Source organism: Anser anser (assembly GCF_964211835.1).
Source record: "Anser anser genome assembly, chromosome: 27".
NCBI classification, from domain to species: domain Eukaryota; kingdom Metazoa; phylum Chordata; class Aves; order Anseriformes; family Anatidae; genus Anser; species Anser anser.
The window spans coordinates 7,005,780-7,028,384 of NC_139748.1; the positions used below are offsets into that span (position 1 = coordinate 7,005,780).

A 22,605-nucleotide genomic window follows, 5' to 3' on the forward strand; every position below is an offset into this window, starting at 1 on the left:
ACCCTGCAGTCACCAGCCTCAATTTCAGCAGCAGCTGACACCAGACCACTGACTTGCATTACAGACTAGAGCACACTCAGCCCCGCACGTCGCTCTCCCGGGAGAGTGAGCGATGTGTAACCGATGCACCCTGCTCAGCTTATCAATTGACAGCGCTAAGAGCGGAACAAATACAGAGAAATCTTAAGTTACACGGCTTTGAAGCAGCTTTGCCTCTTTGCTGAGGAGCAACAGCCACTTAAAGGCAGTTATAAGAAACAGTGACCTGAGAAATGCTTATTTCAGTTTTGCCATGGTGGCTGTTTTCTTGTCCAAGTTCAATCTAATTCAGGGGAAAGCTCAGTGTCTAATCAACACTTAGGCAAGAACATGCAGGAGCTACGGAGCTTTAGCTGGTCAGAGGCAGCCCACAGACGCCAGCTGTGAAAAGAAGACGCGGGGTCACGAAGAGCATTCCCAGTGCCACCGAGGACCTTGCGGTGCTGCCTCTCCTGACGGAGGGTGACCAGAACCACGTAACTCCCCACACAGACGAGCAGAGAAAGAGGAGGAAAGGAGGCTACAAAAGATCTGATATTTACCTAGTACAGTCAACCTAACTAACCCCATAACCCTAACTGTTAAGCAGAGTGAAGTCCAAGAGAGGAAGATAAGTTATCCCTGAGACCGTGAGCAAGTCACACACCGGGGGGGGGGGGGGGGGGGGGAACAAGCTCCCTAAGCCAAAGGTCAGCCGCGGCACAACAGCGAGCGCTCTCGTTTCCACCCTGCGCTGCTTAATTAGGGCAATTTCCCACGGAGGAAAAGCCGCGAGGGGAAGCGGAGAGAGCCAGCACGCAGAGCCCTGCTTCGGCACCAGCCCGCTAAGCCGGCGCCCCGCCTCACCCGGCCCCCGGGGGGCCTGGCCCCAGGCCGAGCCGGGCCGAGCCGCCCCGCGGGGCTCCCACCGGGGGCGGAGGGGGCTGGGGGGGGGGGACAGGGCCCAGCCTCGAGCTCGGCCCCGGTGCGGCCCGGCTGTGGGGAGCGCCCAGCCCCGTGCCCACCCGCAGCAGGGCCCCGAGGCCGAGGCCGGCCCCGCACGCCCGCCCCGGGCCGGGCCCCGAGCCCCGGATGAGCCGCGGGGAACCGGGGGGGGGAAGGAGGGGGGGAACCGGGGAGGAGGCGGCCGGGCCTTACCTCAGCTCCTCGCCCGGGCGGCGCCTTTACGACGCCTTTTGCGACGGCCGGAAAGCGAGAGGGCGGGGGGCGGGGCGAGGGGGTGGGGTGGGCGGGGCGGGGCGGGAGGGAGGGGGCGGGGCCTCGGGCGGGGCCCTGCGGGGGGGGCGGGGCTCGGGGCGGCACCGCCGCGGGGCCGGCGCGGGAGCGGCTGAGGTAAAAGCGCTGGGGGGGGGGGGGGGGGAGGGAGCGCCCCCGGGGGTCCCCTCAGGGCCCCCCCCGCCCCGCCCAGCCCAGCCCCCGTTATCCTGGGGTCGCTCCCGCCGGTGACCCCCAGCCCGGCCCCCCCGGGCCCCCCACACACACACCCCGGGCTGCCCCCGTGACCCCCCCGCGACCCCCAGTGCCCCCATCGGGACCCCCGGGACCCCCACCTCAGCCCCCTCCTCTTGCCCCCATCCCTCCCCTTCTCACCCCCGGCCCCCCCAAGTTGCCCCCCTCCCTCCTCAGCCCTCCCCTGTTGCCCCCCCCAGCTGCCCCCCTCCCACCCCAGCCCTCTCCCCTCGCCCCCAGCCCTCCCGTTACCCCCCCGGGCTCCCCCAGCCCCCCCCCGGTCACCCCCAGACCCCCCGGGCTCCCCCAGACCCCCCGGTCACCCCCAGACCCCCCGGGCTCCCCCAGACCCCCCGGTCACCCCCAGCCCCACCGGGCTCCCCCAGCCCCCCCAATCACCCCCAGACCCCCTGGGCTCCCCCAGCCCCCCCCCGGTCACCTCCAGCCCCCCCGGGCTCCCCCAGACCCCCCAATCACCCCCAGACCCCCTGGGCTCCCCCAGACCCCCCTCCGGTCACCCCCAGCCCCCCCCCGGTCACCCCCAGCCCCGCCATGTCCCCGCTCTGCCCGCAGCACTCCCGGACTTCAGCGGCTGCTCCCCAGCAGCCCCAGCCCGCTTCGTCCCGGGCCCCCGGCGCCCGAGGTCAGCCGGAGGGACACCGAGCTGGCACCGGGACGTCCCGGCTCTAAAACCGGCATCGACACCGGCATCGGCATGGGTACATCCCGGCGGCACGGCGCCTGTGCCCCCCTGCTTCTCCCCCGGCTGGGCGACGGGCTCAGCACCATGTGCAGAATTAATAGCGACTTTTTTTTTTTTGGCATCTCTACCGAGAAAACGCTCAAAACAAGTCACCCGTCATTACGAAGCGGACACGTTTCCTACCGCCTGGCTCCGAGTCCCTGGGGGATTGCTTAGGGACCTTTACCCCCCGGTGTCGGGCTGACCCCGGCAGTCAGTTGCACAAATGAACGTACTCAGGTCCCTCTGGGGCTCGTCCCCGTCCAACCTCTGTGCTCACCTAGGAGCGCACGCAGCAATTCGCTTTCTCTTTCTTCCTTTAACGCGGCGTTGGAGGGTTTTGCTGTCCCTTAGCGTGGCCGCACCTCCGCCTGTCGTGCTGGGAGAGCAGGGCAGGGGCAGGCTGACAGCCTGGTTGTCAGCGTTAACGTAGAAATTCCCCAATTTCCACACATACTTCCAGCTGTCTTCAGCATTATGTTAACTTTCTGCCATGAATAGTCTCAGTTGCCTTTCGTTTTCGTTACATCTGTAGTTTCTATTCCACGTGCTCAAATCAAGCATGTGCAGATGCTGGTGCACACTTCCTGCATCTAAAGAAAAACCTCAGAGATACTTATTTTTAAAATGCTTGACTTGCTCTTGGTAATAATTTAATAATATCCACCACAGGAAGGACCTGTGACAGTTGATCTGGGGCTTGACCCACCGCTTTAGGACACAGAAATGCCTGCAAATCGGGATAAATGTTTAAGAAAATCATACTTGAAAAGAGAGGCCAGCCATTGCCGTTATATAATCAGCTGGCAAAGGACCTAGCTGAAAAAACAAGGAGGTTGAGCGTGCTTTATTTCTTACTGCTGAAAACAATAGGGCAGGATGAGGCTCTAATAATAATTTATCTCAGGGCTGTCCAGCTGATGAATTGCAAGGCGATCCCATCCTGCCGCCGGTGCTCTGAGGTGCCTTTTTGTGCAGCCGTGCCCGCCCGGCCACTCCTGCTTCAGAGCCCCGTGAGCTGGCAGGGACACGACGAGGCTTCAGCCCGAAGCTCTGTCGAGCAGGCAGTGCCGTAAACGCACGCAGCGCTCTGCGCAGAGCAAAGCCCGTGCCCGGTGCATACAGTCTGCCCACGTAACGGCGAGAAAAGTGACTTGGTTACCCTGAAAAAGCTTTAAACGTCAAGGAAGATGAAAGGAGATGAGAGGAATTCAGGACAGACCCTGACAGAGCTGAGAAAGAGAGTTTAGCGGACAAAATTTACAAAGCGGTTTTATCGTAAGGTGAGTTTGGCAGGGGCTGTACCGGCGGAAGGGCAGGAGCAGGGCACAGCCCAGCTCTGGTCCTCAGGCCGTTCGGGTGTGCCAGCCCGCGGCTGTACGCAGGGTAAGAAGTCTGCCTGGCCACAGCTCTGACAGCTCCTGCAGCAACCGCACTGCTCTGCACACCTGACCACATGAAAACGGTGCTAATTTGTGCCCAGGCCGTAGCTGCAGGCTGTGACGGGACGGGCTGTGATTCCCGGTCCTGACCGAGGGAGGCTGGTCGGCAGCAGGGAGCAGACACCGCTGGTGAGCACGGACACACTTCTGTGTGGGGAGAGCAACACCCAGGGGGCACATCAGGAGCAGCTGCTCCGCTTTACGAACCTCACCTCAGCCCAGGTTAATTTACCTGTCTACGTGCGCAAATACTCCAACGGGCAGAGAATCTGCTTTGCGTCACTTACCCCTACCAGTCCACATGGGGCTGGTACCCCAAAGCCGCCCAGCACCCAAATATTGCACACAGCTGTGCAAGCTCACAGATATCGCCAGCTATCAGGAACGCAGCGCAGTCTCATCTCTGACGACTTCTCGGGGGTGTGAAAATGGCAGCCTGTGAAGAGAAGGCGGGAGCCGTGGGGTCTCTGTTTAAATGTAGGTTGCATGCTGCCGTGCTTCAGCACCCATCCTGCCACGTACTTAGCGCAGCACCAGCATCACGTCAGGATGCCCATTCACAATGAAACAGGAAGACTCCGCGCTCTGTCCCCTTCCTCGTGAAAAAAGTGATGTAGGCGTTGGTTTTTGTTGCGTTGGAACAGCTGCATTCTATTTTGTTCCTGAAAGCTTCTCATTTCAAGTTAAATCCTTCTATAGAAAGGTCCTGTGAATCCAAAAGTCCTCAACACCCGTTTTCCCGCATTGCTACCATCCCGCCATGCACATGCTTCATTTTTTAAACCACTTGGAACATAGAAAAAACTTCTTGAGTCAGGCCAAAAGTCCATCTAATCCAGTGTCCTGTCAGTGGCAACGACTAATAGAAGGTGCTAAGAAAGAGAATAAACAATATAGAGTAAAATGTTTAGAAGTAACATCTTGATTATTTTCCTTTCTATCTCAAAGACTTAGGAAAAAAATGAAGCAAACAGAGAACTTCAGGAAGATGACTTTGGATTACTCTTGAGGTGACATTTCTTCTGACGTCCTTATTCACAGGTGTGTGGCATGTAGGCTGGTTGGTTGGTTTCAGGCAAATCTATTAGCTCGGAAATAAAGCTAAGGCTATTAACATTTAAATATTAAAGGAAAATTAAAATCCAAGCATCAGACTGACTGCTTGAAGTTTTGAATTACGTGCCCAGGCATATAACATCCGTAACAGAGAATGCTGTGCAAAATACGCATTTCTCTTTCATACAAATCCCCAATTTATTCATATGAGAAATGTGATTGTGTACCTATATTGATTACTATTCCTATTGCATTACAGTCTTAAAATAAAAATCAACATGAGAAGGCAAATGTTATGTTGCATTTAATTTAAAAATGAAAGTTCAAGGGTCAGAAAGCAAGGAACTATATCACTCCATTCTTAGTAACTACATCTTTTGTTTATCTGTTCCCTAACATCTTCCTGACAAGCAGCTGAACCTTTAGTTTTATGTAATTATGCATTCTTTTCAAGGGGTTGAATCACTAATTTTCTAGGCTTAAAAGAAGCACAAACACAGGACAGCGACCAGTTCCTGGTAAATGAGCAATGTTCATTATGCATTGTTACGCATTGTCTGATGAATCTGTTGAACTGGCCTCCTGCAAGCTCACCTAGACATGCTTGCTAGAGAAGGTCAGCAAAAGATAGGCCCTGGAAAGGTGTGCTTGTGAACAAATAGCAGCTGTGTGCAGTACAGCCGCAGCTTGCCTCAAAAAAAAATAATTTTCAGTAAACTTTTTTATTCAATTCCTCACAGTGTTCAGAGGTTAGAAGTGAGCTCTGAAATGTGGTGGTTCCAGCAAGGACTCTCTTTCTTGCCTGCGTCTTTGGTTGTTTGGTCAGCTGCATCTTTTGTGTTTTCATACATCACCGCCATTGTCCTACACCACGTTGACCCTCTGGTGCCATACATCAGGTTAGTAATGTGCACACAGTGCCCTGATAACTGTATCACAGTATTGAGTTGGCCTCTCACGCCTCTGAATTCTTCCCCAACTCCAAACTTTAAACACCAGTTCTTACCCAACAGCTCCAGTTCTAAAATTGCGTACAAATTACTAAACAAATTTGTAAGTCAATTCAAAGCTGTCTGTCTATCTAATCTGTCCTTTAAGTTGTGGTTCTGTGAATGTATCCTTAAAATGATGATGAACAAGAAATCTGGGGGTGCGTCTCCAACCCTGTTTGGAGAACAGCATCTTGCTCTCTCCAGGCTTGGTTTTGTCGGTAAAGCTGTACTGTAATCTACAATGCCAACTGCATACCATCAAGGCTGTACCTATGGCCTTAATTTTGGTCTTTCAGATTTCCAGGTGCTTCATTTCCCAGTTTTAATACTATTTATTCACCTTTTATTGTGGAATCAAGATCAGAATAAAAGGAATGGCTATACCAACCATGTTAATTCCTTGTTCTAAGGCTTGCAGTTTTCACCATGCTTATTTCTAGAGCTCTAGAAACGAGCACAGTATTGTTTGAGTAATGAAAACAGTGAAAAATAGCTGGGAGGGTTTTTACAAACCTTTCTTATGGTTTCTTCGTAGACTGAAATAAGTAAAGTTATGTTGCACGTATTTTTAATATAGATATGTATCACTCCATTTATCTCTTACAGTGATACAGGGACAATACCTCCAGAAAGATGCTTGTTTGGGATCATGTTAAATATTTCGGCTTTCTTGGGTGAGTATAGGAAAGCTGTCCATGGCAAACTGCATGCAGTTCTGGGATGCACAGCGTTTGAAATGGTTTCCTTATTCGGATCATTAAAACAGCCCATAATTCTCATCAAAAGCTAAATTTTAAGCAACTAATCCTAGTTCTCTTAAGTAATTCAGAGAAAAGTATATTGCAGGGATTTACCCACAAAGCCAGCATGACAATTGCAGATTCCAGAAGGCCAAAAATACATTTTAAAAAGACAAATAAAGAAACTGGTACGAGAAATAGAAATGCAGAGTTAAGGCAGTCATCTTACTTGTGCTGCAGTTACGGAGAGGGGAAAAACCAATATGTTTTTCAAGTGAAAGAGATAAGGCCTTTTCCAACCTTAATGATTATATGATTCTAAGAAAAATCTAATAAGTTATTTCAGTTTTGGCTTCCAAATTCTCAGCTGTCCTATTCCTAAGACAGGTTTTGAATTTTAAATAGATGCTACTGTCACTCAGCATCTTCCCAGTTTAAACAAAACAGTTTACTTGACAGCTTAAAATCTTAAACACATTGGTGTTTTTCATTTGCAGGTGTGGCTACCATGTATGTCCGTTACAAGCAAGTTTATGCTTTGAATCCAGAAAAATCCAAGATCATCAAGCTTAATAAGATCGGCCTGACACTGGGACTGATGAGCTGTTTTGGACTTTGTATTATTGCAAATTTCCAGGTTTGTGCTTTGCTTGCAATGTTTTGAACCTGTCCAGAGTTCTGTGTTTGTTTGTTTACTGAGATACCTGGTAAAACTGGGAGTTTATTAAAGGCAAAACTTTTGAGGGAAAACTTTTTTTTTTTTTTTTAAATCGAATTCCCTCCAGAGAACTGTTAATAGTTTGGAATTTCTTTACATATTTCTTATTTGCTTTATCCACTGGAATTTGTGAGCAGCTATTCACAAAATTCCAAACCATTTAAAAACAAAAACCAGAAGTTTTGCAAGAAGCAAACTCATCTTGCATCTCCTTGTAGGAGATTTGAAAGCTTTAACTCCAGATGAGAAGACCACAACTATATCATATTTTAATATGGGAGAATCAAGCGTCAAATAGTCAAAAACTTAGAACTAGAAGTAAAGCCAGAAAAAACACCCAACCCCACAAGAAGTCCAGCTCTAAAAAAAATCTTCCCTCCTAGGTATCTTTTCCTGCAAAACCTGTGCAATTGTTGAAACCACTGCAATGTCAACCAGCTTTTGAATTTCTTCCAGTATCTCTATTTTTTTCCTCAATACATTTTTTTTCCTTGTTTTTTCAAAACCCGATATTCTCACGTATCACACCATCAGCAGGACTAGATTCAGCATCGCTGGCTGTTACACGCAAGACGGTTGTGTACTTGCCAGCCTCATCATATTAATTAACAAGCTGGATTTGTCAGGGGTCTGTAGTAGTGCCTTTAGCCACTAGAGGCTGCAGTGGCCCCTTGGTCTCCTGCTGGATTAGGGCCAAGAAAAAGCGAAACAGAAAAGCTCCAGGAAATCTCCACCTTTTTTCTCTCATCTCCTTTCCCCATAGCACAGCTCTCCCAATTTTTTCAGCAGCCCATGTCTTAGAAACCTCAGTATGCTGACTTTTGGTTTTTTTTTGGAGGCCTAGGTCTATTTATTTTTTAGAACCCTAGCCAGACTCACTGGCCACAGCCCCTACCAACATAACCACCAAGCAAGAGCCTCCAGGTTGCGTCTGGCTGCATGATTGCCTTCCACCAGTGGTCAGGAGAGGTTATATCTACGTTTTGTAGGTAATCAAAATGTAGAAAGTGAATGTTCCTTTGTTATATAGTTTCTGTGACATTTAATCGTGAGCAAGAAAAAAGTGGAAATGATGTACCTGCTTATCCAAGTGATGCTGCGGATTGTCTGGAGGCCATCCCAGAAGCAAAAGGAGCTAAGCCCCATGAAGTCCACCAGTTACTGAAGACAACTGAACTTGAAAATGTACAAAGCTGCTCAAAGGGAACAGCCGTCAGGCAGAGCTCCGGACAGCTTTCACTGGTTGGGAGTAGAAGTGATGGCACAAGGCACATCCTCAGAGGGGCTTTGATTTATGGTGTTCAGCCAGTGCTATGGCTCAGTTCTAGCTGTGGCTACCGATTTCCTCTCACATAGGAGAAAGATTTCTCTCTGCTGACACCTTACTGAGCAGCACTGGACACACACCTTTACAACTTGGCTATTCAGATGCAAATTGCCGTCTCTGTTATACTGCTGTGGATGCAGCAGTTAAATTTCACTTAATTAATCAGCACACAAAGATTGTGAGGAAAGGGCGATTCCAATTCCTGATCTTAATAGCTCTTCAGTAAAATACATAGACAGTCTCATTCATTAGGGCAAAGAAGATTACCTGCACAGTTGGATTGCAGAGAGGCTGCCAATGCGTTGTACAATTGACAAGATGCTTTTTATTTGCTGTGTTTGGCTACTGTGCTCAGTCAGGGATAAGAGGAAAGGACTGAGCGTGACATAGTTTGTAATAACATAAATTTCAAGTTCAATTGTTTTTCTTGGAATAGCTTCTAGATTTAATGCTTATTATTTGACAGTTGATTCTCCTAACGCGTTTATTACTGTTTGATTCAACCTTGTTCCCTCTGAGTATTCAAAGATTCTAATTTGACAAACAAGGCTTGTTCAAACTGGAGTCGTTCAGAGAAGTGCTAAACCTCATTATTTTTAACTTCATTTGGGGGACTAGAATTGTGCATCATGTTTGTCCTCTGTTGCATTATCCTTCATAGATGCAGAAATTCCTGGGGTAGAAACGTTCAGCAGGTAGCGTGTTGTCACTCTTGCTGCCTTCCCAGCTGCAGGGATTCCACCATCCAGTTTCTGTGTTATCGCCCAGTGTGGTAGTGAGGGCAGCTTTTATGAATTCCTGTAGTTAAGATATAGCTGTGGTCTCTAATTTAGCCCCAAGAACTTGCCAAAAACCAGCAATTCAGAGAGCTGGCAGGTGCTGGCTTCCAGCTAACTCTGAGATTTCCAAGAAAATCCACATGCTGACACAGTCCTGAACTCTTTAGCTTGGGATATGAGAAGATAATTGAGCGGGTGGAGTGTCAAACGTTTACAGAAGAAAATATTCCCCAAGTTTAAAATGAAACCAGGTTCTATACAAGCTGTGCTTTCTTTCCCTAGAAATGTATTCTGTACTACGTACACGTGGTTGGAGCCTGCCTGACGTTTGGAGTTGGAGCCATTTACATGCTGGTTCAGACCGTCCTATCCTACCTGATGCAGCCAGAAATTCACAGCAAAGACATCTTTTGGATCCGGCTCACCGTGTTACTCTGGTGCAGCTCAAGCATTGCAAGCAGTATCCTTTTGCTGCAAAATGCAGCAACAATAATTTAGCTTGCTGATGTATCAGAGTGTGCCACGGAAGGTCTGTCATCGTTAGACGCACAGCTTGTATCATGGTATTCATGTTCAGTTTTGCAACCTGGGAACTTTAGGAAAAAGGGAGCCACCAGGTTAAGCCTGCTAGCGAGTCACAAGCCAATACAAAAGGCAAGAGTAGTTATCATCCCCTCTCCTCTCCCTTCCTCCTACACCTAAGATTGAAAATCGCAAAATAAGAATTTATCACAAAGAGGCCTGACTCTAAACTGTGATTGCTAGGGAGAAAGGGAAGCGTACTTAAGAGACTGACGGTTTTAATGGGGGAAAAAAAAAAGCCAGGTAAGAAATGAAAGTGTCTGCTCCCTGGTGACAGGAGTGCTGCAGCAAGTTTTGTAGTTGGATGTACCTAGAACGGAGAAGTACCGAATGTAGCAGAAAGCAGCACTAGTAACCCAGCTGTGTGCAGCAGTAGTGCACCGTGCCAGCTGGCATGCAGAGCACGTTTAAAGTGCTGGCATTTATCAGAGTAACAACTCCGGAGCACACTGCCAAGGTGCAGTCAGAAGAGCCATTTGACCTCTGATCTCCTCCCCTGCCCATCCTGGAGTTCTAAAAACAAGTTTCTGACACATTCCTTACAAGCTTCCCTTGGCTCTGGAACCCATCCTTCCCCGTAACTTTGAATTCTGGGTGCTGGAAGCAGCGATGGGTTTTACAGAAACCCAGGCAAACCCATCCAGAAAGAGAGGCCTTTTCCTGTCCAGAGTCATTTACCACTCAGTAAACAACCCCAGCAGTTCCTCTGCTCACCCTGATGGACCTAAACGTTGTGTTTTGAAGATCATGACTCAGTTGTGTCAAACAGGACTACAACACTTAAAGCATTAGGATTTACATTCCAAAGACATGAGTCCAAAATCATTGCCTAAATGCTGTCCCTTCTGCAGTTGAATCAAGGCCACCTATTTAATCCCCACAAATTTACTTATTTCTAGGCTGACAGCCAAAACTAACACCAAACCACATGCCCATTTCCCACTGACAGACCATCTCACTGATCACTGAGTTCCCATTCCCACAGCAAGATGATATAATCTGGGCACAGGCTGGTTATCCATAAAGAGGTGAGAAGGAGGAGGCTGGATACAGAGTAAGGAAGTCATCTGTGAAACTTCAGAGAATTGCAGTCCATAACAGAAATTGTTGGTGCCAGAGAAGAACAATATTTTTGACTTTGAACAGTTGAGAGACAAATACAATTGGAGAAGACGAAAATGGAACAATATGAACTGATTCAAGTTAAGAGCCTTTTACAGATGCCGAAAAATCCACAAGCCCAAAATCTTTAGAGGTTTTTAAATCAGTATGGTCTAACCAAGATTAGAGGGAAGTGAAGACAGCTGTAAAAATAATGATAAGTACATACATTTTTATGTGGAAGGGGAATAAAAGGGAAATGGTTAGAGTAGTTCCTAAGTAATGTAATGATGTAATAAGGGAAGGATAGTAAGAAGTCTAGGGCCATAGTGAAATGGTTGTTTGGTTGTTTCTGGTACTGAATGACAGAAGGAAATCTAAAAATGCTTCTTATCCACTGCTGGAGTGAGACAGAATTGTCAACACAGAACAAGCAAAACAGTTAATTACCTGCTCTGTAACCAGTGGAGGACAGGAGCCAGATATTTTGTATCACAACCATTAAGTTCTTTTCATTGCAGTAGTAACTCAGGCAGAAAACTAACAGCTACTAAAGCTGCACATTTTAATTAGCAGTGAGCTGGGTATCCTGCATTCAGATCAGTAACAGAGCTCCCTTGACTATTCGCATCAATGTTTTAAACAGGCTTTGAAAGTCTGAGCGTTCAAAGATGTTTGTGCCAGTAAGGTCAGCCTTGTTCACCGCCAAAAATAATCTTGCACATCAGGAGGCTTTTGGTGTTTAATCTCATTAAGGATTGAAGAAGTTAGTAATTATATGAAAACCAGATCTTCTGTAACTTAATGTTCTAATTTTCACTTGTAAAGGCAGTAGCACTGGTGTAGCATACTTTCCCTCTGTAAGGTACTGAAAAAGCATTATCTTATTACCCTAGAAATACGCCAGGTCTCCAATGAAACGGGGAATCATTATCATGTAGCATTTCTCCTTGGCTGCTGCACCAGACCAGTTATCGAACCCTGAGTGGGCTGAGGGAAACAGGAATGCTCATAGCCTCCTCCTTGGCACTGCTGCAAACAGTACGGTGTTCTGGCCTTAACCCACGCACCAGGGGTTCAAGGTGGTTGAGAAGCTGAAAAGCAATCAAAGAAAGGGAGGCACACACTGTTAGCCTGGAAACTACCACTGCAAACCTGAAAGTGCTAAGCATGGTTCACATAACACGGAAATTTTGTTAGATGAAGGAGGTATTACAAGGTGCAGTATCCAGAAAACAGGGATGATTGATGTAGCTTAGAATTAATCTTTTCATGTGACATTAATCCAAATCAACTGTTGGAACAACCCACAAGTTGAAGAGAATGACGTGAAGCTGTTAACATCACCATTACTATTTGTTATGCTGAGGAGACCTTGTGGAAAGCACACAGAGATCTCCTTACAAACTCAGCTTGAAACAACCCAGAGCCAATGTGACATTTCCAAGTTGCTCAATCTTTGTCTTGAATCTTCCTTAACATATTTTTTTAGTGTTTGTTTCCTCACTTGTCTTGTATAGCGGCCTGTACGGAACAAATCTAGTGCAAAAGTTGCACTGGGACCCAGAGGAAAAAGTGAGTGGAAAAAGAAAACAAAACGCAACAGAGCAAAAAAATATCTATGTTTGTCACAGGGTAAATAACATATCTGGGAATTTATTGCAGTTGTAGATAGCTAGGTGCTTTCAGAACATGTACTTGGGATGGGAGAGGACAAGGGAGCCTTAGCAGCTGAGCCAGCATGCAGCTACTTGCTGAAGTGCTGTCCTGAGCAAAGCAGTTGCAGCTTCAAGCATCGTTTTAAATTAATCTCGTTGATGGATGGTAATTGAACTGCTTCAAGTGGTTGTCAGGATAACCGCCTATCTGGTCTGCCCTGATCAGAAGTTCCCAGTCCCCGTTACAGGTAACTGTAAGCAATGAAACGTGCTGGCTGGTCGCTGTGAAGCAGAGTTCCTAACTGCTGCTCGGTGGATATCTGGTGGGGAACAGTGGTGAAAAAGGCCAAAAGATACAGATGCTGGAGATGGCAGTGAAGTGTAAGTGCTGGGCATTAAGGGACACCAAGTGGCACGGAGAACAGGAGCCAGGGCACGTAGGTCTCAGTGGCTCTGCCTCCATCCCCGGCCCTGCCCTTCCTTCTCCAGTCACTGCAGGAGGCACGGGAGGTTGCTGGAGAAAATATCATGCAGGCTGCTTTTGGAGGGCTTTTCCTCCCTCCCTCTTTAAAGCACAAAGAGTATCCCCGGGGTCTGTTCACATCCCGGGAGACCCTCGAACTTTTTGGAAGATGGGATTACTTTTGTAAAGGGATTTTGTTGCTGGCCACAACAAGCTTTTATTGAGCCTTCATTTTTTGCAAGGTGGATATGCATTTCCCAGTGGGGTGATCTCAGGTGTGTGGAGCTGTTGTTTTCCTGGTTATCCTTGCACTTCTACTGACTGAGCAGTTCATTCTGAGGGACTCCAGATACTCTTAAGAAATTTTGTTTTCTGAATAGAATAGTTGTGGATGCAGGATGTTATATGTGCGAGCTGTCTTTGTGCCATTACAGAGTCAAGAGGACTTTCTAATACTGACTTTTTCCCCCTCTCCCTCACTGTTGAACAGGGCTACACGGCTCACATCATCAGTACCGTCTCAGAGTGGTCACTAGCATTCTCCTTCCTCAGCTTTTTCCTCACCTATATTCGTGACTTTCAGGTAAAATGAATGTTAACATTAAGTGCTCTGCTTCTCCAAGCTCTAAATAGCCTGACATGGTGCAAGGGGGGCTGTGTTCACCTGCTTCTGAGCTAACCAGTACGTGTCAGTTGTTGAGGCTGGAAGAGCCGCAGCATGAACAGCACTAAATGGTCCTTTCATCCTCGGTAGGATCTACTCCCACTGTGTTAACACACAGATCCCGGCCCAGACTAGCTGTACCCAGCTTCACTTGCAGGATCTGTCCCAGTCACGGGGGAGGTTTGCTATAGGTTTGCAAGGCAAACTGCAAGGCAAACTGCGGAGTCAGTCCAGGACAGTATGGGAGCCGGGTTAGTAGTTCTAGAGCTGATCTGCATTTTGTTGTTTCATCCGACTATTGAAACCGTCCATGCTGAGCAAATGACAAGCCTGCTAAGTTGTGGTTTCTTTCTTTTTTCCTGTATAGAAAATTTCCCTGCGTGCAGTTGTTAGCTTGCATGGACGAACCCTCTATAACACACCACAGAGCTTTGTGGCTGATGAACAGACACTGCTGATAGCAGGGAGCATCTAATGAAGGTGAAGAGAACATGTTCTCAGCATAACTCAGGAATTTAATAGCAATAACAGTTCGCACTTATTTTATATAAAAAAAATTATGAAGTGATTGTATTCTACTTGACATGAAGGGCTTTGCTATTAACCCACACAGCAATGCAAATGTTATCAGTATTGTAAACAAGCCTGTAACATTTCTACACATGCCAATGTCATGAAAGAATTAAATGAAGGTTATTAAAAGACTCACGCGTCCTCATCACTTCCGTTACACCCAACAGAGAGGCGGCACAGAACTCGCCTCCCTCAGCCCCTTGCCCTGTTCTCTACAGTGTTCCTCGGGCCAAGTCCTTCGGGAAGCACGGAGCCCCCAGCCCTGCCTAGAGCTGGGCTCCAGCCCCAACCTTCTGTACCTACAGCTCCCCCACTGGGGCAGCTGGAGCTGAGCCATGACCAGCACGCTGCGCCAGAGCCACCCTCAAGGAACGTCCTCTTGGCACCACAGCTGGACGGGAGACAGCCAGTAGCAAGAGCTTCCCCTCTTGCTACAAGCTACCTAGCAGCCGTTTGAGCCGATGGACAGGTTTGTTCAAGGGTTCACGTGCAGAGCCATCCCCATTGCACAAGTCTAGGAAGATTTGGGCTATGCAGGCGGTGTCCTGCTCACTCACAGGGAAAGCACCACCTCTTAAACACGCACAGAGCATAACACGACATACATCCTGGTAGCACTGACGTCCCTAATGCTCCCCTGGGACAGTCCCCAACCCTAGAGCCATCTGCTCATTTCTCTTGCTGCTTCCAAACACTGCCATACGGTGCGCTGCCAGCCCTCAGTCTGACCTTGCAGCATGTCAGTGTGCTCCCGAGGCTGAGCTCCACCAAGCTTTCGGTGCTAGACACCTGAAAGGTGCCAGGGTGCATATACTGAGCGTTTTCGCACAATCTCCCACACATGGAAGTCACATCCAGATCAAGCCAGAAACCTTTGAAACACACACTTGATCAAGTTCTAGCAAAGTATAGCAAAGTAAATGTTTATTTGTTTACACACAGACCTACCATATTATCAACAGCTGTCTTTGAGACCTATTTAGCAGCAATGGCTCAGCTTCCTTCCGAAATACGTAGCTGTAGACTTAGGCAATAAGCTCTAACACGTTTCCTCCCACACCAAAAGAGCTTGTGCTGACGTCTTCTCCCTGGTGGGGCAGGTGAAGGACCAGGAGCGGAATTTAACCTGGAGACCTCCTGGAAATCACAGCAGCTGCCCAGGGCAGCCTCCTTCTCCCAGATTAAAACTGCACTTGGGCTCCATTAGCACTTGCAGCCTAGCTCAGCCTGGAGTTCAGATAGTTCGCTGTGTGAAAACAAGCTTTGCAGCCAAAAACCTGCCAAACTGCTGAAGCCAGTGGAGTAAGAGGACGAGCAGACACGATTCAGCCTAGAAGGCCAACTGCATCCTGGGCTGCATCAACAGAGGTGTGACCAGCAGGTCGAGGGAGGTGATCGTCCTCCTCTGCTCTGCCCTCGCGAGGCCCCACCTGGAGCCCTGCATCCAGGTTTGAGAAGAGAAGGCTCCAGGGAGGCCTCATTGTAGCCTTTCAATACTTAAAGGGGTCTTATAAAAAGGATGGAGAAGGACTCTTTACTCAGGTAATGATAGGGCAAGGGGGTATAGTCTTAAACTAAAAGAAGATAGATTTAGATTAGACAGTAGGAGAAAATTCTTCGCTGTAAGGGTGGTGAGGCACTGAACAGGCTGCCCAGAGAAGCTGTGGATGCCCCCTCCGTAGAGGTGTTAAAGGCCAGGCTGGATGGGGCTTCGTCCAACTTGATCTAGTGGGTGGCATCCCTGCCTGTGGCAGGGGTGGGGAACCAGATGAGCTTTCAGGTCCATTCCAACCTAAGCTACTCTATGATTAACGGTGAGTCACTGAGACCCAAAGGGCTCTACGGCTTAGGGGAGATGTCCCCAAGTATTATAACTTAGTTGCTGATAAATCCCTAGGGATCAAGGCCTCCCTGGAGAGTGGCACACCTGGCTACATGCTCTCTAATGAGGCAATACATAAACCCTGGTGGTTGGTTAACTGCTACAACCCAGAAAACATGAAGTTCCAGCAAGCAGAAGCCCCATTTCTGTACCTCATTTAAATCTTATTAGGTGAATGGTTTAACCAGATCATCGCAACATGATGTCCTGCCCTGCCCCGGGTGTGCAGAGCCCTGCTGGGAAGGAAGGAGAAAGCCCCTTTCCTAGTGCTAAAGGGAGGGAGGCAAAACCAGAAGTCATTCATGCAGCTTCTCAAGGCAGCTCCCGTAGCATCCTGCCTGCTCATGGTGCTTTTCTTCCCTTTCCCTTTGGGTCTGGCATCGCTCTCCTTTCACCCCCCTCCCATGGATCACCATCAGGAACAGAGAGATTATTTGACATGAAGACTCAGACAGGCTGCCTGCCAGGAGCAATGCCTGCTACAGAAAGCCCCGCGTTTCTCTGCGGTGGCACCACTCGGATGAACTGCCAAGGGCTGACCAGCACTTGAGAAATTGGCAGTGGCAATTAAAAGCTCAGCAAACCCCACACCTCCGGTCTCAGCCGCTAACACCTTACTAAGTCCCCTCCTGAGCGTGGACCACATCATTTTCTAACCCACCAAACAGGACGAGATTCCCACAGCTTCAGAGTCTGAGTGCTCAAAAATGTTTGAGTTCTACCTAAAACATCACAATCTTGAGTGTGGGGAAAAAAAAAACACATATCCTCTCCCAAACCACTCTAAGGTTCCCTGACTACTTCCTAGATTTCTTGTTTGCAGAAACTTCTCCTCCTCCTGTCTCTCCGCTTACCAAAGGCGGGGGGATCGGTCACACCCAGACACACCTGACCGAGTGCTCTACTCACACCTCTCCTTTGCATCCCCACCTCTTTCTGCCTCTCCCACAGTTCGCTCCCGAGGTAGCTGCTCAGTCCCCGGAGGCTGGGCCGGGTCCTGTCCCCCTTAGCAAGGATTGTGGCAGCCGGTGTCCCTGAGGGAGGTCAGCCCCTGCTGGCTGAGGACAGAAGATGAGGAAAGTCTGAATGCTCAAGCACTCAGCCCAAGGCCCCTTAGGACCTGCTTCCCTCACTACCACAGCACGAACAGGGCCCTGAGGCCATTAGTGTGCTTTAATTGCCCTGAGCGGCCTCACCTGGGACCTCCTCCTACCCTCTCTGGACATGGCCCCTGAGCTCTGCTTAAAGTCGGGCCTGAGCACCCAGTCATGGTGTGAGCAGCCAGGCTTGTTTTCACTCCTGCCTCCAGCTTCATTTCTTGGCTGGGCCTCAGACCTAGATTGCAGGTGACTTTCCCCCAGTCGTATATCCTCCGTGCACCTCTGATGTACGTTTCATCCTGTTTCCGTTCACATCCCCTGCTGCTCCCAAGTACTCTGGGACGGACCCAGAACCGGATTCATCATCTCATCTTGCGTAGGACTGCCTACGGGTCCTGCCATCAGCACCCTGCTCTGGCCCGGCTCCCTGGACAGCGAGGGCACTGCCCGGGCTGCAGCAGCCCCGCTCCCACTGCTCCCTGCGCGGCGAGATGTTTCTGACCATGCCTGGGGAGTTCCTCAGCGTTTCCTTGTTAAGGAGCAGCTGTGTTGGTGCTTCTTGTCCTTGCCCGTTCCTGTGAATTTGTTCTTTCTCAGCTCCTGGCTGGCTGTAGTACACAACGAACGTGGGCTGGAGAAACTGCTGGTTTGGTGACCCCACAGTCGTCTTGTGGGGCCGTAGCTGAAAACAGTTCTCATCTGTCTGCCGGTGTGCAAGGTGGCTCTAAAGCTTACTCCTGATAATAAGCACCACAACTTGCTGCAAGGACAGCTGGAATAAGTTCTTACTGAGAACTGTTTCAGTACTGGAGGACAGGAAAGCAGCCAATACGCCAACAAATTTTCAAAGGGTTCCCAGCGACATCTGTGGAGCCATAGGATCAGTGCTTTCCTGTCCACACCAGTAGAGTAGGTAGAATTACAATAAAAATAGAATAGAGTGGCAATGCTGGACTGTATAGGAAAACATGACGTTGTAGCAGCAGCATAGCAGATGGCAGTGTGAGATCTCGGTGGAGGTGATCTTGTTCCGAGTTAAAACTCTTCTCTCCCACACCCACAGGCGGGTACCAAGGAGGTGTCCTTGGTCTGGTCAGTGGCTGGGCACCAGGACGCCAGTACCCACCTGCTTGTCTGGGGTTGCTTGCTGTGACACAGAGGACAACACTGGCTTTCAAGTCCTCTTCACATCTCCTGGGTGGGTCTGACTCTGGCAACCACATACTGGCTCTGAATGTACCTTTTTGTACCCTTTAGGAGCTGACAGAGTGACCTTTTTGTCTGTTCATCCTGCTCCACTTGCGTGAACCATCAGGACTTACATCTCTCCTCTTCGCAATGTCTTGTGATTCCTACCCTATCTTCCTTTCTTAAAGGTTTGAGTTTTCATTTTAAGCTGTTGCCTCTTTCTGACTGTCCTGAACTGGAGGTCCTCAGTAGCTGCAGATAGATGTGCTGGGATGGCGACGACCTGCTAATCTCCATGCCATTGACCCCTGCCCCTCTCGCAGCCCTCCTGCTGCTTGTTTCTTTTGCTATTCTGATGGCTGTTTCTTCTCTCTCCAGACAGGTCTTCTCTTTCCAACCACAATTCCCTACAACTGAAGGGAAGGGTCTCTGCAGTTCTCTCTGAAGGGTCTCTGCAGATTCAGTGAAGACGAGAGCTGCCTCGCAATTCCAGTAGCATTTACCAAAGGAAACGGTAACTGTGTTCCTCCAAAAAAAGATCTATGGTTGATCATCTACCTGGACATCTTCCACCAAAGATTTACAGAAACCAGGCTGCTGTAGCAAAAGAAAAAAATAATAATAATAATAATAAAAATACAGTCCTCAGCTGAACAAATAGCTGGTTTAAAGAGAAAAAAGAAAGGCTGATTCAACAGTCTGTTTCTCAATGAAAGGAAGAAGTCCCAAATATTCTCGTTGGAGCCTGTGCATGTCAACATTCATAGATTATTTAGAAAAGGGGTAAAGAGCAAGATGACAAAGCTGGCGAGTGGCACAGGTCTCAAGCCATGACAAAATGCTGGAGATGGTCCTCATAGTACCAATAACTGAGCAATAAAACAAATGATAAAATTCTATATAGATGAATGAAAACTCATGTTTCCATATAGAGTAACATGTACTGAACGAGTTGTTATGTTCAAAGAGATCAGCAAATTCAGTAGATCATAAAAATATCAGGTCAATTTTGAAGAGCTCTGGACTATAAGTTACTAGGGAGGTGTAGAAAGCAAAACAAAACAAAAATCCAAAATGCCATTGGAACTCCATGATGCAATGATATTTCTGTCTGTACAGAAGTCCTGGTCCATCCATCTGAAAAAGCTTCTCAACAACCAACACCTCCGGGTCCTTCTCATCAGTGCTGCTCTCAGTCCACTCTCTGCCCAGCCTGTATTTGTGCTTGTTTCTCTTCAAAGGATATTTATGCAGCATTTCCCAGTACAGGAAAAAAAAAAAAGACTGAAGAGGACTTTGAAAAAAGCCCACAAAATGGCTTTTTGTTGGTGACTTGAGGACTGGTTATATTCATCTTAAAAAATTACTGGAAAATATTACAGGCACAAAAAGTATAAATCAAGGGGTATTAAACATGAAGGTATCATGTCTAAGAACTATCGTAGCTGGAGATACTAAAAATATCAATGAAGTCTTGCATGTGGTCATTACATCTTTGTACGCTTTTCTAGGCATCCGCTACCAGTTCTCATTCTTACTTCCTTCCCCATGTTGGTCTCTGCGATAATGGGCTGGATGACTCTTTAGAGTGTTCCAGTGCTGACTATTTATGCTTTCACATCTTGGTTTGGAAAGCCATCTCCCTCCCCATCCGCCAGAAGCGCTCTCCGAACCGCACCGTAACTGTTCCGTGCCTGCCACATCCACCAGGGTCAGGCTCTGCCAAATTCAGCCTTGGCATCTGCTCCCGCTGCCGACCGTGCCACTGGAAATCAGTCATAACTTGTCCACCCCAATCCCATACGTAGGAAATTCAGGATCACTTCCATGCTGTGCAACACGGTTTGAAAGGTGAGTCTGCACATCCCCGGTGATAGCTATCGACCGGTTAACTCATTTCCTACCATTTCTGCACATTTCCATCGCCAGCAGCTGACTGCTGGCTTGCTGGGGAGAAGCTGGATCTGATGCACAGCTTCCAGGCAGCCTCTCACGCTAAAGGACCTCCGCAAAGATGCGTGTCCTCAGTCGGAAATGCCAGTGCTCTGATGGTTTGACCTCTAGTTGCAAAGTAACACCTTTGTATGTACAGTTCTTCTGTCCAAACACCCCAAGTCTCCAGGTTAGGTTGACTTCAGCAGCTGGTCCAGCACCATCTTTCCTTCCCAACCTGCTTTGTCCAGTACTCTCTGCCGCTTTCACTCTTTCGACCCAGTAATTCTTAAAAGACCTTTCACTGTCTCTTCCTGGATGCTTGCTTGAAAGTGACAGTTTCAATTCATAGCCTAAATCCACAGTTTTCATATTGCTGTGTGTTTACACAGCAAGCACAGCGTGTAACTGCAGTGCCTTCTGCCATCCGAGGCTGCCAAGAACTTTCACTCCTGGGCTGCAGCCAGTGTTCCCAGCTTCCATTTCACAGAGCGACTCTTAACAGATCACAGGCATTAACAGACGAACAGTGCAGGAAAACCTAATCTGTGCTACAGACGCTGCGGCTGGACGAGGAGCAGTTCCAACCACGTGCAATGTTCCTGGCAGTTGACAGTCCCTCTGCTGCTGCTGGTGGCGCAGCTTCCCCACGCCAGCACAGCGAGGCCTTTCTCTCAGCTCTGTGATCCTCTCAACTTTGCATTGATGCTGTTCCAGGAAAGACATCTTCTCTTCCACAGATGGCTTGGCAGTGTTCTTCTGAATTGCGTCACATTTTCCATTACTTGATCACAGGGAAACAGCCTATTCACCTTTTTTTTCTACCAAACCCTACTGGCCATGTTTCTTCAAAACCTTGCATTGAGGATTCTTCAAATTTTCAGTATTTTATTGGTGTATATAGAAAATCCAGGCATAATTAACCGCTTTGCCGGGGGTAAAGAGGTTCTGGAAGAAAGGTGGTGTGCTGTAGGACTTCAAACCTGGAGTCCTTCCAGCAAAAGCAGAGGGCAAACTCAGCTTCATTCATTTCTTTATAGATCATTGGAAAACAAAGACTTCTGGCAGAAGACAGGGAAGATGAGAGATGTTTGTTGGAAGATTATCCCAACTGGCGAGCACAGCACCAGATGACACACAAGGCTGCTTCCCTCTCTTTTCTGATTGCTGTCCCATCGCACTGGTCTGGCTGGGATGGATGCTTCGTAGCAGCCCGTATGGTGCTGCGATCTGGCTTTGTGACCGACAGCGTCGATAACGCACCAGCGTTTTGGCTGTCGCAGAACGTGGTTGCACAGCACCAAGGCTTTCTCTTTTTTCACTCCGTGGGCAAGGTGGGAGCAGACGGAGTCAGGACAGCTGACCCAAAAATGCCCAAAGGGATGTTCCATACCATATGATAGCATGCTCAGCAAATAAAAGGAGGATGCAAGGAGTAGGATTTGGGGACATTTGCGATTATCGTGTTCGTCTTCCCAAGCAACCATATGTGCCGAGGCCCTGTTTAGCCAGGAAGTTGCTAAACATCTGCCTGCTGATGACAAACATTAAATTGTTATTTTGCTTTGCCTGCACGTGCAGCTTTTGCCTCCCCTATTAAATTGTCTTTATCTCAATCCACAAGTCTTCTCACCTTCCTTTTCTCCCCATGCTGCAGGAAAGGTGAGTGAGTAAGCAGCCGTGTGGGTGCTTGGCTGTTGGCCAAGGCCAGCCCACCACACCCATGTACGTGCAGGGAATATTCCCACTTTTCACCAAAAATAAAAAAAGATAACAGAACCAACTGTCTCCTCATTACTGCCTACAACTCCCAGGCAGGCTTAGACAAACTTAGACTTCAACTTAGACTCCTTCCAAGCTTTCTGGAAGAAGCACGGATGAGACAACAAACAGATCTCTTCCCCGCTGCTGTCATTAACTGCTCAAAACCAATACATAAATAAATAAATCTCCCATAAGTTAGCCTCTTTGCTTTGCACGTTTACAAAGAAAGTACATATGACCTGCTTGCTCTGTCTTACAGACTAAGTTCTGCAGGGATCAGTAGTGTTCAATATAGCCATACGTGGACGAGAAAAACAAGGACAAGTTCTGTTGGCGGTACAGTTAGTCACGGCCGCAGCAACGAAGCCTAACTTTGAAGGACTGCAGAAGAACCTAACAAAATCCAGTGACATG

At 48.3% G+C, this 22,605-nt stretch overlaps 2 protein-coding genes across 8 annotated transcripts in view; one reads left to right on the forward strand and one right to left on the reverse strand.

Moving 5' to 3' along the window:
• Nucleotides 1-2,652, reverse strand: part of CEPT1 (choline/ethanolamine phosphotransferase 1) — a 27,675-nt gene extending 25,023 nt beyond the window's left edge. For 2 of the 4 annotated variants that reach the window (XM_083812205.1, XM_083812208.1), the window contains exon 1: nt 1,177-1,285. The gene's annotated coding sequence lies outside the window, so the exon portion shown is untranslated. Of the gene's footprint in view, nt 1-581; nt 716-1,176; nt 1,286-2,510 lie in introns of those variants that run through there. The other 2 variants (XM_083812207.1, XM_083812206.1) reach the window with 2 other exon arrangements.
• Nucleotides 1,266-14,456, forward strand: DRAM2 (DNA damage regulated autophagy modulator 2). 4 transcript variants are annotated; one of them, XM_083812234.1, is made up of 10 exons: nt 1,266-1,371; nt 2,062-2,207; nt 4,621-4,713; nt 5,469-5,627; nt 6,327-6,394; nt 6,958-7,097; nt 9,567-9,744; nt 12,460-12,542; nt 13,579-13,671; nt 14,120-14,456. In XM_083812234.1, exons 4-10 carry the CDS (start codon nt 5,497-5,499, stop codon nt 14,225-14,227), a joined length of 801 nt encoding a protein of 266 aa, XP_083668360.1. In that variant the 5' UTR covers nt 1,266-1,371; nt 2,062-2,207; nt 4,621-4,713; nt 5,469-5,496; the 3' UTR covers nt 14,228-14,456. The 4 variants fall into 4 exon arrangements, with proteins under 4 accessions (XP_083668360.1, XP_083668361.1, XP_083668362.1 ...); XM_083812235.1 differs by lacking the exon at nt 2,062-2,207 and having other exon boundaries at nt 1,306-1,371; XM_083812236.1 differs by lacking the exons at nt 1,266-1,371; nt 2,062-2,207 and adding an exon at nt 3,666-3,801.
• Nucleotides 14,457-22,605: the final 8,149 nt, after the last annotated feature.